The sequence below is a fragment of the Nanorana parkeri genome, unplaced genomic scaffold (assembly GCF_000935625.1).
Source record: "Nanorana parkeri isolate BGI_ZX_2015 unplaced genomic scaffold, ASM93562v1 scaffold368, whole genome shotgun sequence".
Taxonomy (NCBI): domain Eukaryota; kingdom Metazoa; phylum Chordata; class Amphibia; order Anura; family Dicroglossidae; genus Nanorana; species Nanorana parkeri.
In genome coordinates, this window is record NW_017306636.1 from 958,756 (window position 1) to 977,011 (window position 18,256).

General features: G+C 42.1%; 1 protein-coding gene across 1 annotated transcript in view; it reads left to right on the plus strand.

Annotated features, from left to right (window-relative positions):
- SENP6 (SUMO1/sentrin specific peptidase 6) overlaps nt 1-18,256 on the plus strand; it is an 86,100-nt gene that overhangs the window by 5,934 nt on the left and 61,910 nt on the right. Inside the window, exons 2-5 of the mRNA XM_018558916.1 lie at nt 3,213-3,306; nt 11,348-11,411; nt 15,266-15,408; nt 16,611-16,712. Coding sequence (XP_018414418.1) covers nt 3,213-3,306; nt 11,348-11,411; nt 15,266-15,408; nt 16,611-16,712 — 403 coding nt within the window. The remainder of the gene's footprint in view (nt 1-3,212; nt 3,307-11,347; nt 11,412-15,265; nt 15,409-16,610; nt 16,713-18,256) is intronic.

The window sequence follows — 18,256 nt, forward strand, 5'->3', positions numbered from 1 at the left end:
AAACACACACAGGCAGCATTAAAAAGCTCCCGGCCGATCTCCACTTACCTTGGTGTTGTCGGCGGGCAGCGGCGTTGATCATGTCGGCGGGCAGCGGCGAATCGGGCAGCTCACCGGGAGGAGAGGGCCAGACACATGTCCTCAGCGTGTGCGTGGCGTAAGCGGCGTCGCGTGAGCGGGTATACCGGCGTAGGCGCGAGCGGCTTAAACGACGTGGCGTAAGCGGCGAGCGGGAAATTTGAATTTTAGCCGATGAATCGACAATCGAAAACGTTGACAACGTTTTCCATCGTCGATTTTAATCGACTTAATCGAATAACTGTTGCAGCTCTACACTATTACCAATACTGAACCTTAATTGTGTATTACTCGGCTGTAGAGCCTCAATTCATCTCTGAATTGGTGCTGACACTGTCCTTCCTTCTAGAGGGTGACTACTTTTAAGTGTGTGTTGTGAAGCAGCCACCGCTCCAAACTCTCTTCCGTGATGGACTACAATCTCATGTTTACTTTACTAATTTGCATTGAGCTTGTAGTCCATCACAGGAGTGAATTTGGAGTGGTGACTACTTTACAACACACACAGGGGCCATGGGGAACAAAAGTAGTGTCAGCATCAATTCAGAGATGATTTGAGGATCTACAGCTGAGTGATACACAAATAAGATACATTTTTGTTACTAGTTAAGGTACCTGAACACATTTGTAAGATTTAGCTCCTGAGTTTAGTGTCATTTTAACTAAACTATGATTCTATTGTCTTTTTAAAGCCTGAAACCTTTTTCGGCGTCTGAAATAGAAATCCTGCACAATCTCTGTACCACTGGGCGCCAGTCATTCCCTTTTCTGTCGAAATATTTTTTTCCCTGGCTGTATATTGATTTAACTGCCATTAAAAAAGAAAAACGTATCAGCAGTGTCAGATCTGCAGGTTGAGGAGACCAGATATATGATTTGTGTCATTTATCCCCTTTTACCCTTTCTTTTCCATTTCATCAAATGCAGGTCCTCTCACTGTCACATTGATGCTGAAATTTCAGCTGTTGGGAAAATCCTCGATGTAAGATGCTTTTAATACACCCGGCCAGCGTATACCAGAAATGGAAATCTCAGTATGGAGTTTACTGACCCTATAAAGAATATGTGTCATGATAAATATTTGAAGGCTTTAATTTCTGAACTGTTCTTATGAAAATGCTAGGTGCTTGGCTGTTGGTCTGGTGTTTTGACTTCAATACTTCCTCTTCTTCAGCATTCTTTTTCCTGGTCTGTCTCTCGGATGTATTGAAACCAGATCCAGACAGGCAACTGGGACTTTCATAATGCCAGCCCTTATATTTTTCTTATAATAGGTAGACCTTTATATAAACATGGATCACATATAATTAAACCAGGAGTGGTTACATTAATATAGAATTCAGGAGCCACTCCGTCCAATCCAGGAGCCATCAGGAGTTTTTAGGAGCCGGCTCCATTGACTACTAGAGAAAACCTCAAATGTTGGGCACCAGCCGTAATTTTTTTTGAGCATTGGCTGCCTGGCTCCTGGGATTTGTTCAGCCTTGAAATAAAAGTGGTAAAAAATGTACCCCCCTGCGGAGAAAATATTTAATACTCCCACTGCACATGTTGCTGATTGTTTCTTAATAAGTCCCTGGAAGACTCTTCAAAATCCAACCCTTCCGGCAGAGTCAAATTGCCGGTCTGTCTTCTGCACACTGTGGTTTCTCCTGCTGACCTTTACAAGAAGTGTTGATGTAGGGGTTGTCAGGAGGCACTGCCATGCACAGAAGGGGCCTGACATTTCACACTCCTTGTGCATTTGGATTAAAGTGACATTAAACCCTCAGATTTTTTAACATAAAACAATACTGTAATGTGCCTTACTGTAATCCATGGCTGTTTCCCTTCTCTTTGCTGCTCTTCCTTTTAAATCCGTATCTTTTCTCATGCTGGGCAGAACTTCTGTTTTGCAACAGACTGCCTTGTCTCAGGAATGGATACACGGTGTCTGTGTGTAGGTTCACAACCTGAGCCAGCACTACAGGAAGAGGCCCTGAGCTGCAAAGGGAAGTTCTCCCCAAGCATGAGAAGACATGAGGATTTAAAAGGATTTAAAAGGAAGAGCAGGAAAGAGAAGGGACACTACCATGGATTACAGTAAGGCGCACATTACAGTATTGGTTTATGTAAAAAAATCTGAGGGTTTAATGTCACTTTAAGAAGTGTCTTCAATGTTTTCTCTGCCAAACACCAGTGATCGGTGGCATGAACAGTGGAATGGGTGAGTGGTTCATATCTACTTATTTGTTACCACTGTTATTTAAGTGACAGTCCCATTTGATCAGACTTGTATCTTGGCTATTCTAGACAGAGGTTTCCCCTGCCTTCCACTTGCTCCTATGCCTAGCCCGAAACTTCCTGTATTGGGAAGCCGAGAGAGCATGGAGCCGGCTTCCTGGCCAATCAAGATGCCGGGCACCGTGTAATGACGCGGCGCCCGGCTTTCTGATTGACCGGGAAGCTGGCTTCATGCTCCCTCGTCACCTCATGACAAGGAAGCGTAGAGCCAGCTTTTCGAGAAGCATGGGGAAGGGCTTCCTTGCTAATCGGGAAGCCGGGTGATGAGTCTTTACACGCCATCCGGCATCCCTGCTAATCAGGAAGCCGGGTGGTGGGTCATTACATGCTACTTGGCTTTCTTAATGGTACTTCCGGTACTCGATATCGGCGAATACCCCAAAAAAAATATTGGTACTCGATACCGAAATACCGGTATAGGTGCATCCCTGCTTTTTAGTATGGGGTGTCACATGATACCCCCACATCCCTGTTGTTCAGCATCTGAGTGGTCAGGCGTTGACATGTGGGATTTATCTAACTCTGAATTTGATAAGCACTTTGGGGTGCTCTGGCAGTGGATCAGGGTGGTAGAGATGGGAGTAGAAGGTAATTAAAGGGTCCCTACTGTAAAATGAACTGCTCGGTATAGGCAAATAACTGCACATTCAACTTGTCATAATTAAAAAATTATTTTTGAGATAATATATTCGCTACTAAAAGGAAGGTCTTACTGTTGCCTGGGGTTCTCCAAAGCATGTGGAAGTGCTATAAATGAGCTATAAACTGCTTTTTACTTTAGTGTCTTAGTTTATTGGCAATTAGAACTGTACTTGCATTGTCTGATACGGACTGGCTCTGCTTTGTTTTAGCTTTGGGCAGATCAGAGTCCAAGAAAGATTCAGGTTTTAGAAATAACTGGAGTTATGAAAGCGTGGACGAAAGTGATGGTGATGTTGAAAAAGAGTAAGTACAGTTCTGTGGCTTATGCATTCCATTTTGACGGCACATTGGAAAATAACGTAGTGTTTCCCATTTCACTTTTCTTTGCCATTTTTCTATCTGCTCCGGGTGTATTTGTTGTCTTTGTATGACAGTGTATTACAATCTACTGCTCCCAAACTTCCAAGTACTAGTAATGCTAAAGTAACCAATATCTGTAGACCAGTATCTTTCTTTCCGCTCAGAATGTCAGTGTATTTTAGCATTCACCGGAATCCACGTTGGCATTGCACAGTGTTCTCTGCTTCACTAACCTGTTCTATGTGCATCAAATCCTCCGCTTAGAAGATGTGAATGAAGGTGGTGTACATATGGGAATGCTGGCTGTATGCATACAATCACTTGTGTCTACAGCATTGGGCTAAGTTAAGCTTTAAAGGAGAACTCTGGGCAGTAGAAAACCTAACCCTTGCAGTGGGGCTACCCCCACATTACTAGGGTTAAGTGCTCATTTCCACCTAGGGTCTAAAATAACAAAGGTGAACTCACCCGAACCTTGGATACAGCTGGCAAAGAAATGTTCCTCAGCGTCCTTATGTCCAGAACACTGGACACATGAGTTTTTAGACCACGTGGAGGGGGGAGAGAGGCTGCAGGGACTGGTCTAGCACCCAGCTTGTTCCGAGGCTCGGGTGAGTATTTTTGTTATTTTAGACCCTAGATGAAAATAAGCCCTTAACCCTTGTAGGGGCGGGGGTCTTAGCCCCACTGCAAGGGTTGCATATTTTATACTGCCCGAGGTACTTCTTCTTTAAATTAAAGCTGTCACTAATATGGGCAATTCAGGCTAATGTACTAAACATTGTAGAGGAGGTTACCTTCGGTGAAAACTTCAATTTGTCAAAGCAACCAATAGTTCAGTGATCTAGGAAGTTAGACAAATGGCTGCCAAGTCAGCTGCTGATGAGGTCTATGCATTCTCAAACATTAGACAAAACTGTATCCAATTTCAAGCTATCACAGTCCTGATACATGTTCTCCCTTCCTTAGGCTTGATGAAAGGGGGGTATTCGTATGAGCCTTTGAAATGCATTGGCTATTTCTGTACTGTCCTCTCAATCCTATATTGTGTAAAGATTTCTCTGGACTATTAAGTGGAGTGTGGAGCTTCAATTCACAATCCTGCATTTGATACTACAAACCAAGGACACAGTAGAGATCCCCTGGGATGTAGGAGCTGCCTGTCCTGTAGTCAGATCACCTTACTGACTCTTTCACATCATATTTGGTAAGCCACACCAATAGGTTAAACCTAGCGGGTCCAGCGCTTTCTTTCCAGTAATATGCTTACCTTGACTTTTCCTGGAAATGTTCAACTTGGATACATCCCATTCCATCCCAATCCCTGGTGGACAATGAGGTTGTCAGTGACATAATACCAGTTAGGACCAATCTTGGCTTTTACCATCAAGATTTACATATAGCTTCAGCTTCCTTTTAGGGCTTGTTCACACCATGTGTGGTGGCTGGTGTTTTTCAGCACCTGAAAGGGCACGTAGAAAATGATTGTACTGTGTGTGCCTTGAGGACTCTCCTCATCAGTGCTTCTTACCACACTGAAGCTGAGATGTGGTGAAAACAAATTAATGAAATGTCACTTTGGCATTTTAATAAAGTTTGATTTAAACAATAGTAAATAGTTAATTATAATAGGTAAATAGTGCTTTGCTTTGTAAGAAGGTAAGGCACCACCTCACCGCTTATGGACTGGTGTGAATGAGCTCTTGGTTCTGGATTTCTTGGTTGTGTTGACCTGTTTGTTTCACTGAAGGTAACATATTTCATCATATGCTTTATTAGTATTGCCCAGGTTTGTGACAGGTTTATATAAAGGGACATTAGTAGATCATTGTGCACACAGTAGAGCAGAATGTAACCCACATGCATTTTGCTGAAACGGAACAGTGTACATTGAGGATGGTAAAGGCGGGTGAGCAGATTCATCGGTAAGAAATGCTTGGCAATATTCCACCTGCGGTCTTCTTACCTACACTACTATATACGAATAATGATGTTGTTGCATTGGTAACTATTCTCAGGGGAGATCTCCTGAAGAAAATATACAACAAAGGACACTGGTTTGTGTTCCTTGCTCTGCCCCCCTGAAGCAGCACAGTGATCTCACCACCTCTTTGGTGATACAGGAATTTTCTTTGCAATTAAACTCATCAGTATCTTATAAAAACTGAATCCAGCTTTGGTTGGACTGTGCCTTTTAATAATACTGCTACATTGCATGAATTTCTAAAATTTTTGTTGAGGAGTCACCATGGTGGTGGTGCGTATCCACACCTCCTCTTTTCACCTTCCTGTCCAGACCTAACACACTGTGACACTTTTTCTGGCTATAAGCAGCTGCATCCGACTGCCTGATTAAACTATCTGATGAGGATCAGGTTTAGCAGTGTAGCCAGGAAATGCTTGAAATCTCAGATTGATCTGATCTGGGAAGAGAAAAGGATAGAATTAGAGCTAGTATGGGCAGCTCCTTGTTATTTGCAGGATAATCAGCTGTAAAATATATTTCTGTCCATAAAGCTGGCCATACACCTATAGATTATCTGCAGATTTTCTGTGGTCAGATGGAAAAAGTGCAACAGATTCCTCCATCTACGCTAAACTGAATTTCCCACTTGGCCAAGCTTCACTAACTTGCTAGTCGGCCCCGCTGGCTCTCAAAATACCTCACAATGCCTGCATCCAATCAGATTGTTTAGGTATTTTGACAGCCAGTGGGGCCGACTAGCAAGTTACTGAAGCTCTGCCCAGTGGAAGATTCCTCCATCCACACACTTTAGTGTAGATGGAGGAATCTGTTGCACTCTTTCCATCTGACCTTACAAAATCTGCAGATAATCTATAGGTGTAGGGCCAGATTTAGACCCCAGCCCACCTGCCAGACATTGATGATTAGCCTGTTGTATATTTTGTTGGGATGTAACTGCATTGATTGGGCTGGCTGATTTGTGAATAGCATATTAGTGTATAATAGCATGAAGACGTTCCCTAGGGCCCCTGGATGTCCTTTGACCCTTTCTTAACTATGCTCATTCGGGGTTCACACCACCATTTTCCACCTCGGGTGTTCCTCCAGTTGCACCCACGAATACCCCTCAGGGATCGAATTGGTCTTCTCCCCACAGTAACGACCCTCATGGCTATAGGGTCTGCTACCAGTTGTTATACACATAATTGATGCGCAATATCCTAGCAGATTGTGTACCTTTTGCGAGATTCTAGTTATTCAGTTACAGTTTAAGGATATAATCAAATGACATGTCTGGATTTCAGTCTGCGTACTGAGATATGGTCTATGTATCATAACAAGACCTGCTTGTCGTGTAATGTTGTATTTTTTGAATATTCTCAATAAAAATTTGACATGCTAAAAAAAAAAGAAAAATAGCATGAAGACATGCACACATACTCTGCCATCCATTTAGAGCCTGAAAAACATTTTGGCGATCAGGTGCATTGTGGCAATGTGCGGGTCACTGCAGTGTTCATTTTTCAGCTCCGAAGCACATGTGTTGCAGTACACTACAACACACGGTAACATACTATCGTGCATTGTTGTACAGAGCTAGGGCAAAAGTGCTGCATGTTTGTTTTGTGGTCTGTTCCTTTGCTGTGGCAGCCCATTAAAAATAAATGTACTGCCTCAAGTTAAATGTTAAAAATGCACTCAAGTTCCTTTAAAGGAGAACTATGAGGTGAGTGCTTTACACTCACCCCCTATTTCTAGCCGACCTGTGACAATGAGACTGTCACAGGTCGGCTCAGTAGATCGGGAGGTCAGCGAACACATACCGGCGCTCGCTCACTTCTCGATCCTGTCACAGCTCTCTGCCGTGACAGGGGAAGGGCTGGATTCCCCCTCCCCGCTTCGATCCGCCAGCGCTGACTGGCGGAACAGACGGGGGTGCATACAGCTGGCTCTGCCTCTAGATAGGCAGAGGCAGCTGTCACTCGCGCAGCAGGGCGGATCCCGGCATAATTGTCGGGATCCGCTTCAGCTGCTGTGTTTCGGTATACTGCGAGCTGTAGCTCGCGGTATACTGAGCTTAGGGTAACGGGAGGACGCTAGTTTGTGTCCTCCCGTTACCCTAAGGAGAACTATGGAGAAAAGCCCTAACCCCATAGTTCTCCTTTAACTATTAACAATAATGTATCTTATTTGTAGGCCCCCAAATCATCTCTGAATTGGTGCTGGCACTGTCCTTCCTTCTGGAGGGTGGCTACTTTTGTTCCCCATGGTCCCTGTGTGTGGTGTAAAGTAGCCACCGGTCCAAGCTCGCTCCTGTGATAGACTACAACCTCACTACAAATCAGTAAACTAAATGTGACATTGTGTCTCCTGAGTTTAGTGTCACTTTAATGTGTGACACATCACGTATTATGTATGTGCATCAACACAGCACATAGGAATGGAGAGGTGTGAATCCAGCCTAATACAAAGAGCAGCTGAAGCAGTGGGCCATTTGGCAAGGTGAGAACTGTGCATCACTCAGGAAGCTACTAGTATGTGGAAATCATTCTAATCATCTGCAAATGTGCTTTAGAAAAGCTGCATACAATCTGTACCTGTGTGTATGTAAATGGAATGTGTTACCAATAGGGATGTCCCGATACCGATGCTAGCATCGGAATCGGGCCCGATACAGGGCATTTTGTCAAAATGCCCCGAAGCCTAGCGCCGAAGCTTGCGCTTTGTTTTTTTTTTCTTCTTACTTACCTCGCCGAGCGTCGCGTCACTGCTGCTCCGGTGGGCGACGCTCCGAGCGGGGTCATCTGGCAGTCTCCGGGTCCTAATTTAGGTGGCCGGAGACTGCCAGATAACCCCGCTCGGAGCGCACATCGGGACATCCCTAGTTACCAACATTCGTACTTCAATATAAGTGGCAAAGTATCCACTGACTTGTGTCAGGTTTTTCATGCATTCTTCTGCTTATAGTTTTTTTGAGGACAAATTGAGAGTAAGGGGACTGCTATTTTCCAGAATATAAGGACAGTTATTAGAGCATAGTGAAGACTGTATACAGCCCTGGCTTATGACTGTTATTGAAAAGAATGGTGGCTATATTGGTCACTGATTTTTGTTTTTGAAAATGTCAAATGTTTTTGTGTAAATTCTGAGTTGCTTGTTTATTATTGTCACTTTAACAGATGAAAACAAACAAGTGAGATGGGAACATTTCATTTTCCATATAGTTGCCCAATAATTGTGCACACATAGATGTCTTAAGAAAGCCAAAACCTCACTTTTACTTTCTTAAATATTCAGGTGTGAGGATTATTAATATTTTGGATTGACCGAGAGGACTGTAGTTCAATAATGAAATTAATTCTCAAATACAACTTGCCTAATAATTGGGCACAAAGTGTAGATCACATTTCTAAAAGCATATAATTGCTTTTCAATGTCATCAGTCAGACTTTGTCATTTACCTGCATTCAGTTTAGCTACATTTAGAGAAAATAGATTTCTGTGTGTCCAGGATCAGATTAGAAACTCTAAATGCGGCTTAAAGCAGGAAGATCTAAACGCAGGAAAAAGTGATCTGGTCAGCATAAACAGTTGTTTATACATTCTAGATGACTTATGTGTTTAGTGCTAAATGCAGCAGTGTCCGTGTGAATGAGGCCTTCATGTGTGTGCTTCTGTGCCTTCTATAGCCCATGTGACAATGCTTATCAGACACTGAAAGTCATTACTTAGTAGTATCGCAGGCTCCTTCTCTACATGCTGCCGGTCCCCTGAGGCCTCTTCCCTTTGCTACTCAAAGTTGAGGACACTATGCTGTCATCACGTGCAATGAAGGACCAGCATTCCTGTATTGTAAGTGAGGCGGGCTCTTGGCGCCCTCACTTACAATACAGAACTGTCGGTCCTGCATTCAACTCGGGGAGTTGGAGAGAAGGGGAGAGCACTGGCTGCTGTTGGAGCGAGGGTTAAGAAAAGTAAAATGGCTTTTTAATGTTCCCCTAGACAAAAATAAGCATTTACCCTTGACATTTCCCCAGAGTTCAGCTTGAGGTTTTGGAAGCACTGGTGTGTAATGCATGGCTTGAATTCATCTGTTTGTTTTTCTTTTTTAGGGCTAATGCTTGAGCCTTCATGCACCTTGTGTAGGGCTAATGCTTGAGCCTTCATGCACCTTGTGTTTTATGTGTTTATATACAATAAAGCTTGCGTTTACTTGCCACAGGAACACGTACTCGAGATTATGGAGACACTCGAGCCATTTTATTTATAAGCACTTCTTCCTTTATCAGTCTGCCTCCTATGTCTTCAGTTGCTTTGCATGCTTAATTCGAATGGAGACGAGATCATGACTTTGATGTAGTTAATTTAGGGTTATTTTTGCAGTATTCAAACAGGAATTTGTTCAGTATGTCTATTAACATCTCTTTTAGAATATTGCTTATTAAAAATGTATTGTTAATATCTGTTCCTTAAAGTGGACCTTTACCCCCTTTGAATTATCCCTTGCTGGTTCAAAGCCATTTTGCATTCATTAGTGTAAAAATTCTTTATTTTACTTACAATTTCTTTTTTTCCACTTCCTGGTCTTCTTGGGCTTGAATGATGTAGATGTGTCCATGCATTGCATCCTGGGAAGGTTATATCAGCAGTGCATTTCTAGGAAATCTCATCTGTAATCTCACAAGATCTCTGGGAAAGGCATTTTTCTCCCCTGAGGTGATAAGCATGGTCACGTGTCTCAGTCATATGTACCAGAGTTCCAGGAAGTAAAGGGAGATATATTAATCTGCCCTTAGTAAAAATGGCCACTGTGAGAAGAATGAGGTATTCAGAGAATACAAAGCCAGCAATTATCTTTGAAGTATCTGTAGATTTCTATTACTAAACATGTCTAAAGGTGCCTTTGTTGTAATTTTTAAAGATATGGGTAAAGTTCCTCTTTAAACATGATGAAGTATCTGTAGATTTTCATTACTAAACATGTCACAAAGGTGCCTTTGTTGTAATTTTTAAAGATATGGGTAAAGTTCCTCTTTAAACATGTCCAAATGATGGTTAGTCAGTGTGTAAGGCATGGACTTATGGGGCTGTGGTTTGTTTTTTTCGTGCGACAGTTTCATTGTCACACGTCGGCTCAAACTATGAGAATTAGTGATTTTCACTTGCCTCGTAGTTCTCCCTTTTAAATAACTTTTATGCTGGACATGGATATGAGAAGAGTACTTTTTAGGCTGCCCTTTCCTGTGATTTCCACACTGTCGCTTTTTCATCTGCTATGAGATTTTGTTTTCCTTTTAATTCAAGGTTACTCTACCCTAAAGGTAGAGTAACAATATGTCCTTGTCTGTGCTCGAAATGAGGGAGGAAAGAGCTTTAGCCACCTTCTATTCTATTCCTTGTTTTGGTCAGACTCGACCCTCGCTCATATTCAAATGGCTATGCTATCTGTACGTAAAAATAAATGTAATGAGTTTTAATGATTGAAAAATTGAATTAAGTTCTATTTCTGCCTAGAACTTCAGTTTTATATTCTGTAATGATTACATTTAGTATATTTATGTGATGATCATGGAATTGCACAGTCGCAGCCTAGCACAGCAAATCATCTGTTATTTCCAAGTGTCTGGTAAGATTTTCTGAAGCTTCATACATTTACTGGTGAGATAACAGTAGGTTCATATGTCTGGGTTCAGGTGCATGTCAGGATTCATGAGTAATGTATAGTTTAATGTAAAAATCATGGACCTCATTCAAATCGGTGGCAGAAACAGAAATATTTTGATGTATTGGCTAACATTGTCTTGGTTTGGCCAGGACTGATTAGCACATTATTTTCCATTTTGCTTTCATGCATACTGCGCATCAAGGACTAAAATAAACCATAATCTGTTCTAATAAAACACCAACCAAAATATTTACACCGTGTGACATTTGTAACTGAACATGTGGACAAATTGTGTACAGTACAATAAATTCAGTAAAATGTGTATTCTCATTACTTTGTATTCTTATTTATAGTGATGTAAACTTGCTCAGCCTTGAAGAAAGTGATGGATCTAGCTCAGAGCTTAGTGCACAAAAGGCAAGTTGCCAAGGTTTTGCTTCTACTAGCTCACTTTTCTGCAGTTCATTTGTATTTTTAAGTAAAACTCCAGCTAAAAAAAAAAATATATATCTATATCGCGAGAAAAGGTATGTGAACCCCTTGGAAATAACTGGTTTTCTGCAGTAGTTTGCAGCAAATGTGATCTGATCCTCATCTAAGTCACAACAATAGACAAACACAATGTGCTTAAGCTGATACAACACAAATAATTGTAATTTTCTTGTGCCTTTATTGAAAACACCCATTAAACATTCACAGTGCTGGAGAAAAAAGTAAGTGAACCCATAGACTTCAAGGAAAGTAACTTGCACACCTGGAGTCCAGTTATTGAAATGAGTTTGGAAGTGTGGTTTAGGGCCTATTCACACCACCTCCAGATCACCACCAGACCAGATTGTTTCTGGACCTAAAATGCATCCCAATGTTTCCCTATGCTCATTTTGGCCTCAGTTCACACCATCCCAGTCAGTTCCAGACCCAAAAAATACTGCGTGTCACATTTTGTCTGGTCCGGAACACGCACAAAACACGTCAAACGGAACGCAATGGGAAAGACCAACATTTTTTTTCTCATCACCCCTGGACTTCTTTCTTCTGTGGAGAGAGAGATTTGTGAGGATAGGAACCATGATGGCTGAAGTGGACACCAAATTCTTTGTAGAACTTGTGGAAGCCTGCCTAGAGCTGTATAATCTGAGGCATGGGCAATATAAGAACAATAATAGTAAGATGGACAAGTGGAGGGGCATTGCTGCCCAGGTTGTCCCTGGCTATGATAATTAGAGCAGCTCTGAAAAGAACTGGTAAGTTCATGTCTCTTATGCGCAAGCATTGTGCTGCTCTTTTCCTGGCTATCTGTAGGTCTTGCAGAGGTCCCCCAGCAAGACCTAAAATTGAACACGTCAAAAAACAATAAAAACGCAGTGCTTTCCAGATCTGGTCCAGAAAATGGTGTGAACCTGCCCTACGAGATACTTTGATGAGACTCTCTAGATTGCTGTTCATAAGCATCAACTGATGTGAACCATGCCTTGCAAAAAAGAGCTCTCTGAAGACATACGATCAAGAGTAGTTAACCAGCATAAAGCTGGAAAGAGATACAAATCAATCTAAAAGTGTTTAGGCATCCATCAGCCGACAGACCAATTGTCTATAAATAGAGACAGTTTAGTACTGTGGCTACTCTTACTAGAAGTGGGCGCCCAGCCAAGATGACTCCCAAAACTCAACACAGAATCCTCCAATGAGGTAAAGAAGAACCCAAGAGTAACAGCTAAAGGCTTGACGACCTCCCCTTGGCAAACTGCAACACAACTGGGAAAATGTTTTATCGACTGATGAAACAAAAGTTGAATTATTAAGGAAGAATACTCAGCACTATGTATGGCGCAAAAAGAGTACAGCTTACCAACATCAAAACATCATGCCAATGGTAAGGTATGGTGGAGAGAACATCATGATTTGGGTTTGCTTCACTGCCTCAAGGCCTAGACCACTTGCCTTCATTGAGAGGAAAATTAATTCACAAGTTTATCAAAATATCCTGCAGGATAATGTCAGGGTGGCTGTCCACCAGCTGAAGCTTAGTGGAAGTTGGATGATGCAGCAGGACAATGACCCCTAAGCAACGAAGTAAATCCACCACAGACTGGTTCAGAAAAAGAAAATGCTCCTGTTGGAGTGGCCCAGTCAGAGCCCAGACCTTTACTCCCATGGAGAGGCTGTGGAATGACCTCAAGAGAGCCGTTCATACCAGTCATCCTACAAATGTGTCTGAGTTGAATCAGTTATGTCAAGAGGAATGGTCATAAATTCCTCCTGAACGTTGTCCAGATATAATCCAGAGCTGCCGAAAGCACTTGCTTGAAATCGTTGTTGCCAAAGGAGGTTCGACCAGTTATTAACTCCATGGGCTCACTTATTTTCCTCCAGCGCTGTGAATGTTTAATCGGTGTGTTCAATAAAGACCAGAAAAATTAGAATTGTTTGTGTGTGTGATCAGCTTAAGCACATTGAGGGGAATTTATCAAAACTGGAGCAGACAAAATCTGTAGCAGTTGCCCATAGCAACCAATCGTTTTCTCTCTTCAGTTTGTTCAGTTAAGATATGCAAATCAGAGAGAAGCTGATTGGTGATCATGCACAGCTACTCCAGATTTTGTCTGCTCCAGTTTTGATAAATTCCCCTCATTGTGTTTGTCTTTTGTGACTTACATGAGAATACGCTAACATGTTATGGTAAATTTACTGCAGAAAACCAGTTCATTCCAAGTTTCTTGCAACTGTATAGCTTGTCACAAAGGGGATCCTGTAATACACTGTAGTATCCGCTGCTGCTATAGTGTATATCAGGGTCTTCCAGGTCACTGCTACAGTCACTATGCTGAGCAACATCCTTCTGCTGGTAAAGCATAGTTGCTTGTGGAGTATAGCAGCCATTCAGAGGGCACCTTTTAATTTTTCTCAATGAATACTAGGTGTTCTCTGGACGAAGGATGGGTATGTCACAGCAGTGTTAGTGATGCAGTGCAAGTGCCTGCTAAGTAAGCCTTTCGGTGATGGGGGATAGGGAGATACTTAAGTGGGTTACCGAAGGGAGAATATGTGTACTTTACCAGTGCGTTCTGGTTTCCCAGCAGTCTAGAGAGCATGCTAGAGAAAGGGCCGTGGCAACCAGACTCTGAAATATGTCATGTCTAGCTTTGCAGAACATAGCAAAACGGGAAAGGTGTTGCTTGCAAGAGAATGTGCTTTATTTTTCAAATCTTTTGACAGGCAAATATGTACACAGCTTGCAATCGTAATGCTGGTCATACATGTAAAGATTTGTGTGTCTGCACGAGAGAAATCACTTGATTCCCTTAACCATGCTTAGAAGCGTAGCTGGATCAATTTCCCCTACGGCTATTATATTCTGGCAGTCACTGTTGGGCAGACTTTTCTTTTCTCTGCCCAGCTTCTTTTATATTTCAATTAAAATTTGTCGTGCTGAGTGGTGTTGGGAGGGCCACCCATGGCTGATTCACCGGGAATAGGCTGAAATTCAGGCCGTGTATGGTTAGTTTAACTTGATCTGCAAGCTGGAGCTTTGCCCCTCCATCATAGGTTGCTGCCTCTGTGGCCAGTAGGCATCTAACAAAATTACTTAGGAAAATTAATGAATTACAAACGCAATAGTTTTGTTAGCTTGTTCATAGCAACACAAAAAAAAAATATCTATCGTATCTTACAGTGCTCTTTAAATATATGAACTGCACATGGCCCGCACTAGAGTGCCATCACCTTAGAGTGGAATGATGTAATCACCCCCTCCAATATGCTCCCAGCTATACTGAACCTTGGGCAAACGCCTCTTCCCCTCCACCAGTGCAAGTGTACTATTTATACCCCATACGGCTGTGTAGTGCAGCCCTGTGCTCCGTATTTTGAATTTCGCTCGCAAATGGCGAGCACTCAATGGCCTGACCAATGAAAAGCCCTTCTGACCATTGAGAAGGGTTGTTGCCAGGTCAGGTGACCCCTGCTGACCAATGAGTGCCTGCCATTTGCGAGCAAAATTCCAAACACAGAGCGCAGGGCTGTGCTACATGGCAGTATGGGGTACTGATAGTACACCCACACCGGTGAAGGGGTGGAGTGTACGTCCAAAAGTAAGTATAACTGGGGGCTGGGGAGAGGGGGGCCTGATCGGAGGGGGTAATTTAATTTTACCAAATTCACCTGGGAAAGTCGAATTGCCCTACAAAAGGGCCCTTTTGCTGTGTCGTGTACAAATAATCTGAGTAATCTATTGTGTGTGTGTGTATATTTAATTTACTAATTTCTTGCAGTCCAGACAGGTTAGACCAGGAACAGGGAGAGCTCTTGGGGACCCTATTAGGACTTATGAGAGAAAAGGCAAACACCTACACTTGAGGCCTTTGAGAGGCAATGCGACTGGACTGAACATGTTGGGAGGAAGCAAGAAATTGGGGTAAATGTGCATTCATCTACTGTACACAGTTCATCCCAACACATCCACCACCAAGCAATGTTTGTTTGATTTATTTTAAATGTGTTTACTACTTGTAAAAGAATACATTTGGAAGTTAAGCCCAGCTCCAGCCAAAAGATTTTGTTTTGGATAGAACACAAAAAAAAAACTACTTCCCAAGCGGTCAAGATCGCTGCTCATTTTATGCAAGTGATCTAAGATGACTTGTACTAAATGAGCGGCTGCTCACCCGATCTACGGCTAAATGTAGAAAAAAAATGCATGTCCTAGGCATCGAACGATACAAATTCAACATCCCTGAGAATAGACAAAGGTATAAGCATCTTTCTGGGTTTTCTTGCCACCTGTATCCCTATTGGGGGGATTTCTTACATTGTTTGTACTGCTATTTGTGCCAACCTGTCTGGCCGACACCCCCCCCAGGAAGTTAGGAAGAATCTTTGGAGTGGGGTCAAACAAAATACATTTTCTTTCTTCCTCGCTCTATCCAATATGAGAGAGATACATTTTGACCAGAGTCAAGCTTTAAAAAAAAAGTTGTACTTTGAAAAGTTTAAAATATGTCTGTATATTTTGTTTCTACGAGATGCATCATTCATTTGGTAAAATATGTATTCTTCTTGGACCACAGATTTTTCTTGAGCTGTTGTCATGATAAAAAAAAAAATGCTTCATTGTTTCAAACACTGTAATTTATAGGAAACCTTAGCTTATGAAAATACAGCTGCTGCGGCTGCTGACTTCACACAAGTAAAGTATAAAGTACCAAAGCCTTTGTTCTCCTAAAAATTATAGCTAGCAAGTTTAAAGTTGAACTGTGGCCTCGGGGATATGGCTATTAGCATTGGCACTGCTGAGTCACAAGCTTGTAGATTGTCTATCAGCACCTGGCCACACCTAGTCCTGCCCACTGCTTTCTGGATTGATAGCACTTCATCTGTTCCTGAATCCCTCCCACTGTGAGCTGCAGTGTCTGGAAGGGGTTACATGTGAGATGCCAATAAAGGGGGATTTGACTCATTCAGGGAAGGTAAAGGAAGTTATGAGGTTTGTGCATCAAATAGAGTAACTACATTTGGCTAGTGCAGATATAAAATGGTTTGCTACCTTTTTGAATCTCTGAATTTGTGTAAAATGTACGGTTTAAGTTTGTATAAAATGTTTCTTCTTGTTAATGACAGGGACGGTGTACAAAGCATTGCACCAGCATCTGGAAGTTTTGTTCAGGGAAGACTTTTCCATCACACTAGTATTACTCCAACAGTCAAAACTGCTGCACAGAGGTAGGTTGTGTCTATTTTTGAAAACTGTTTCTGAGCAGATTTTCTTTTTTATATTATTGTTGCCAGTCCTGAAAATGATTTCTACAATAGCAGATACTGTTGGAAATAGTAGTTATAATGGTGTACTGCCTCTTGTCTGTTCTAGACGTCTAATGTACCTTTCTCCGTAGATTCAGCACGCATAAAAACACAAATTGGCTGAAATATATATATGATTCTTCTACCCTTATGCTCTTTTGTGGCAACAGATATTTCCTTTTAACAATTCCAATAATGCTTTGCAGTAATATGACAGGGGAAGTGCCATGACATTTGTTAATGGGGCAGGGCCACATGAGTTATTTAAAGTGGAACTCCAGGAAAAATCTATTTTCAAAAGTTAGATTGAGTCAGCGGTTACCTGTAATAATTCATATGTGACGCCTGGAGGGCTGCAAGAGATGCTCAAGTTTTCATTGAACAAACTGAAAAGAGAAGCTGATTGGTTTTACAGGTAACTGCTTTAGATTTTGTCTACTCCAGTTTGATCAATTCCCCCACAATCTGTCTTTTGATTTCCCTGTGGTACAGCTGCAACTTTCCGACTCTTACAGTGACCACAGAGAGTCACTCGCTCGGCGGCTCCTCCATTCAGAAAACCATCTTTATTATGTTTAGTAAATACAAAGGGCCCCAATAGGTCAATGGATAGAAACCCAAATAAAACTATACAAGTATGTACTGGCTACCTCAAAGTGGAACTCCGGGAAGAAAATTTCCTATTTCCTACCTTTTGGTGTTAAATGTACTATTAAAAGTGTTTATGACTTTCTAATAAGTGGAACATTTTTTAGAAATTCAGAGCTGGCCTCACTTCATGCGTCATCTCAAGTAGTCTTATTATTCCTCCTAGCTCTTTTCATGGACTACAGAATAATGGGGGTTTATGTTGTTGACATGACGGGAGAGGGAGAGTTTCAGTAGTTTAACAAAATACCTGGGTGTTGTCAGTCCCAACAGGGCTTAGGAGGTGAGTGCATTTTTTTTCTATGATGTCATGACATACACATTAAAGGAGAAATGCCCTTTCGTATAATCGGTAGTAATCCCCACTCCATGTATGCTTACTTGAGTTGAGACCCATTGCTGCAGCCTGGCAAAATGTATTTCCTGCTACTTTGCTTATGCAGTCTATCCCCATAAAGTTCAGTGGGACCCTCTCCCTAATCTTTCTTGTCTTGGAAGATGGCCCTGTAGACGTCTGTGGTAATTGATTGCTAGCTTTGCCTATGCAGTCTATCACCATAGAGTTCTGTGGGACCCTCTCTCTAATGTTTCTGGTCTTCGAAGATGGTCCTGTAGACGTCTGTGGTAATTGATTGCACAAGCACGGCCATCTGGAGAAAAATGCATAGAGGTAGGCCCGGGGACTGTGGGATTCAGGTAAATGTATATCTAGGACTGGAGGGCAGGGTAGGGTTGGTTGCTTTGTCAAAAGGACCAAGTGCATATTATGCAAAAGTGCACTTACCCTTTTAGGGGTAGCACACTTTACACCTCTCAAA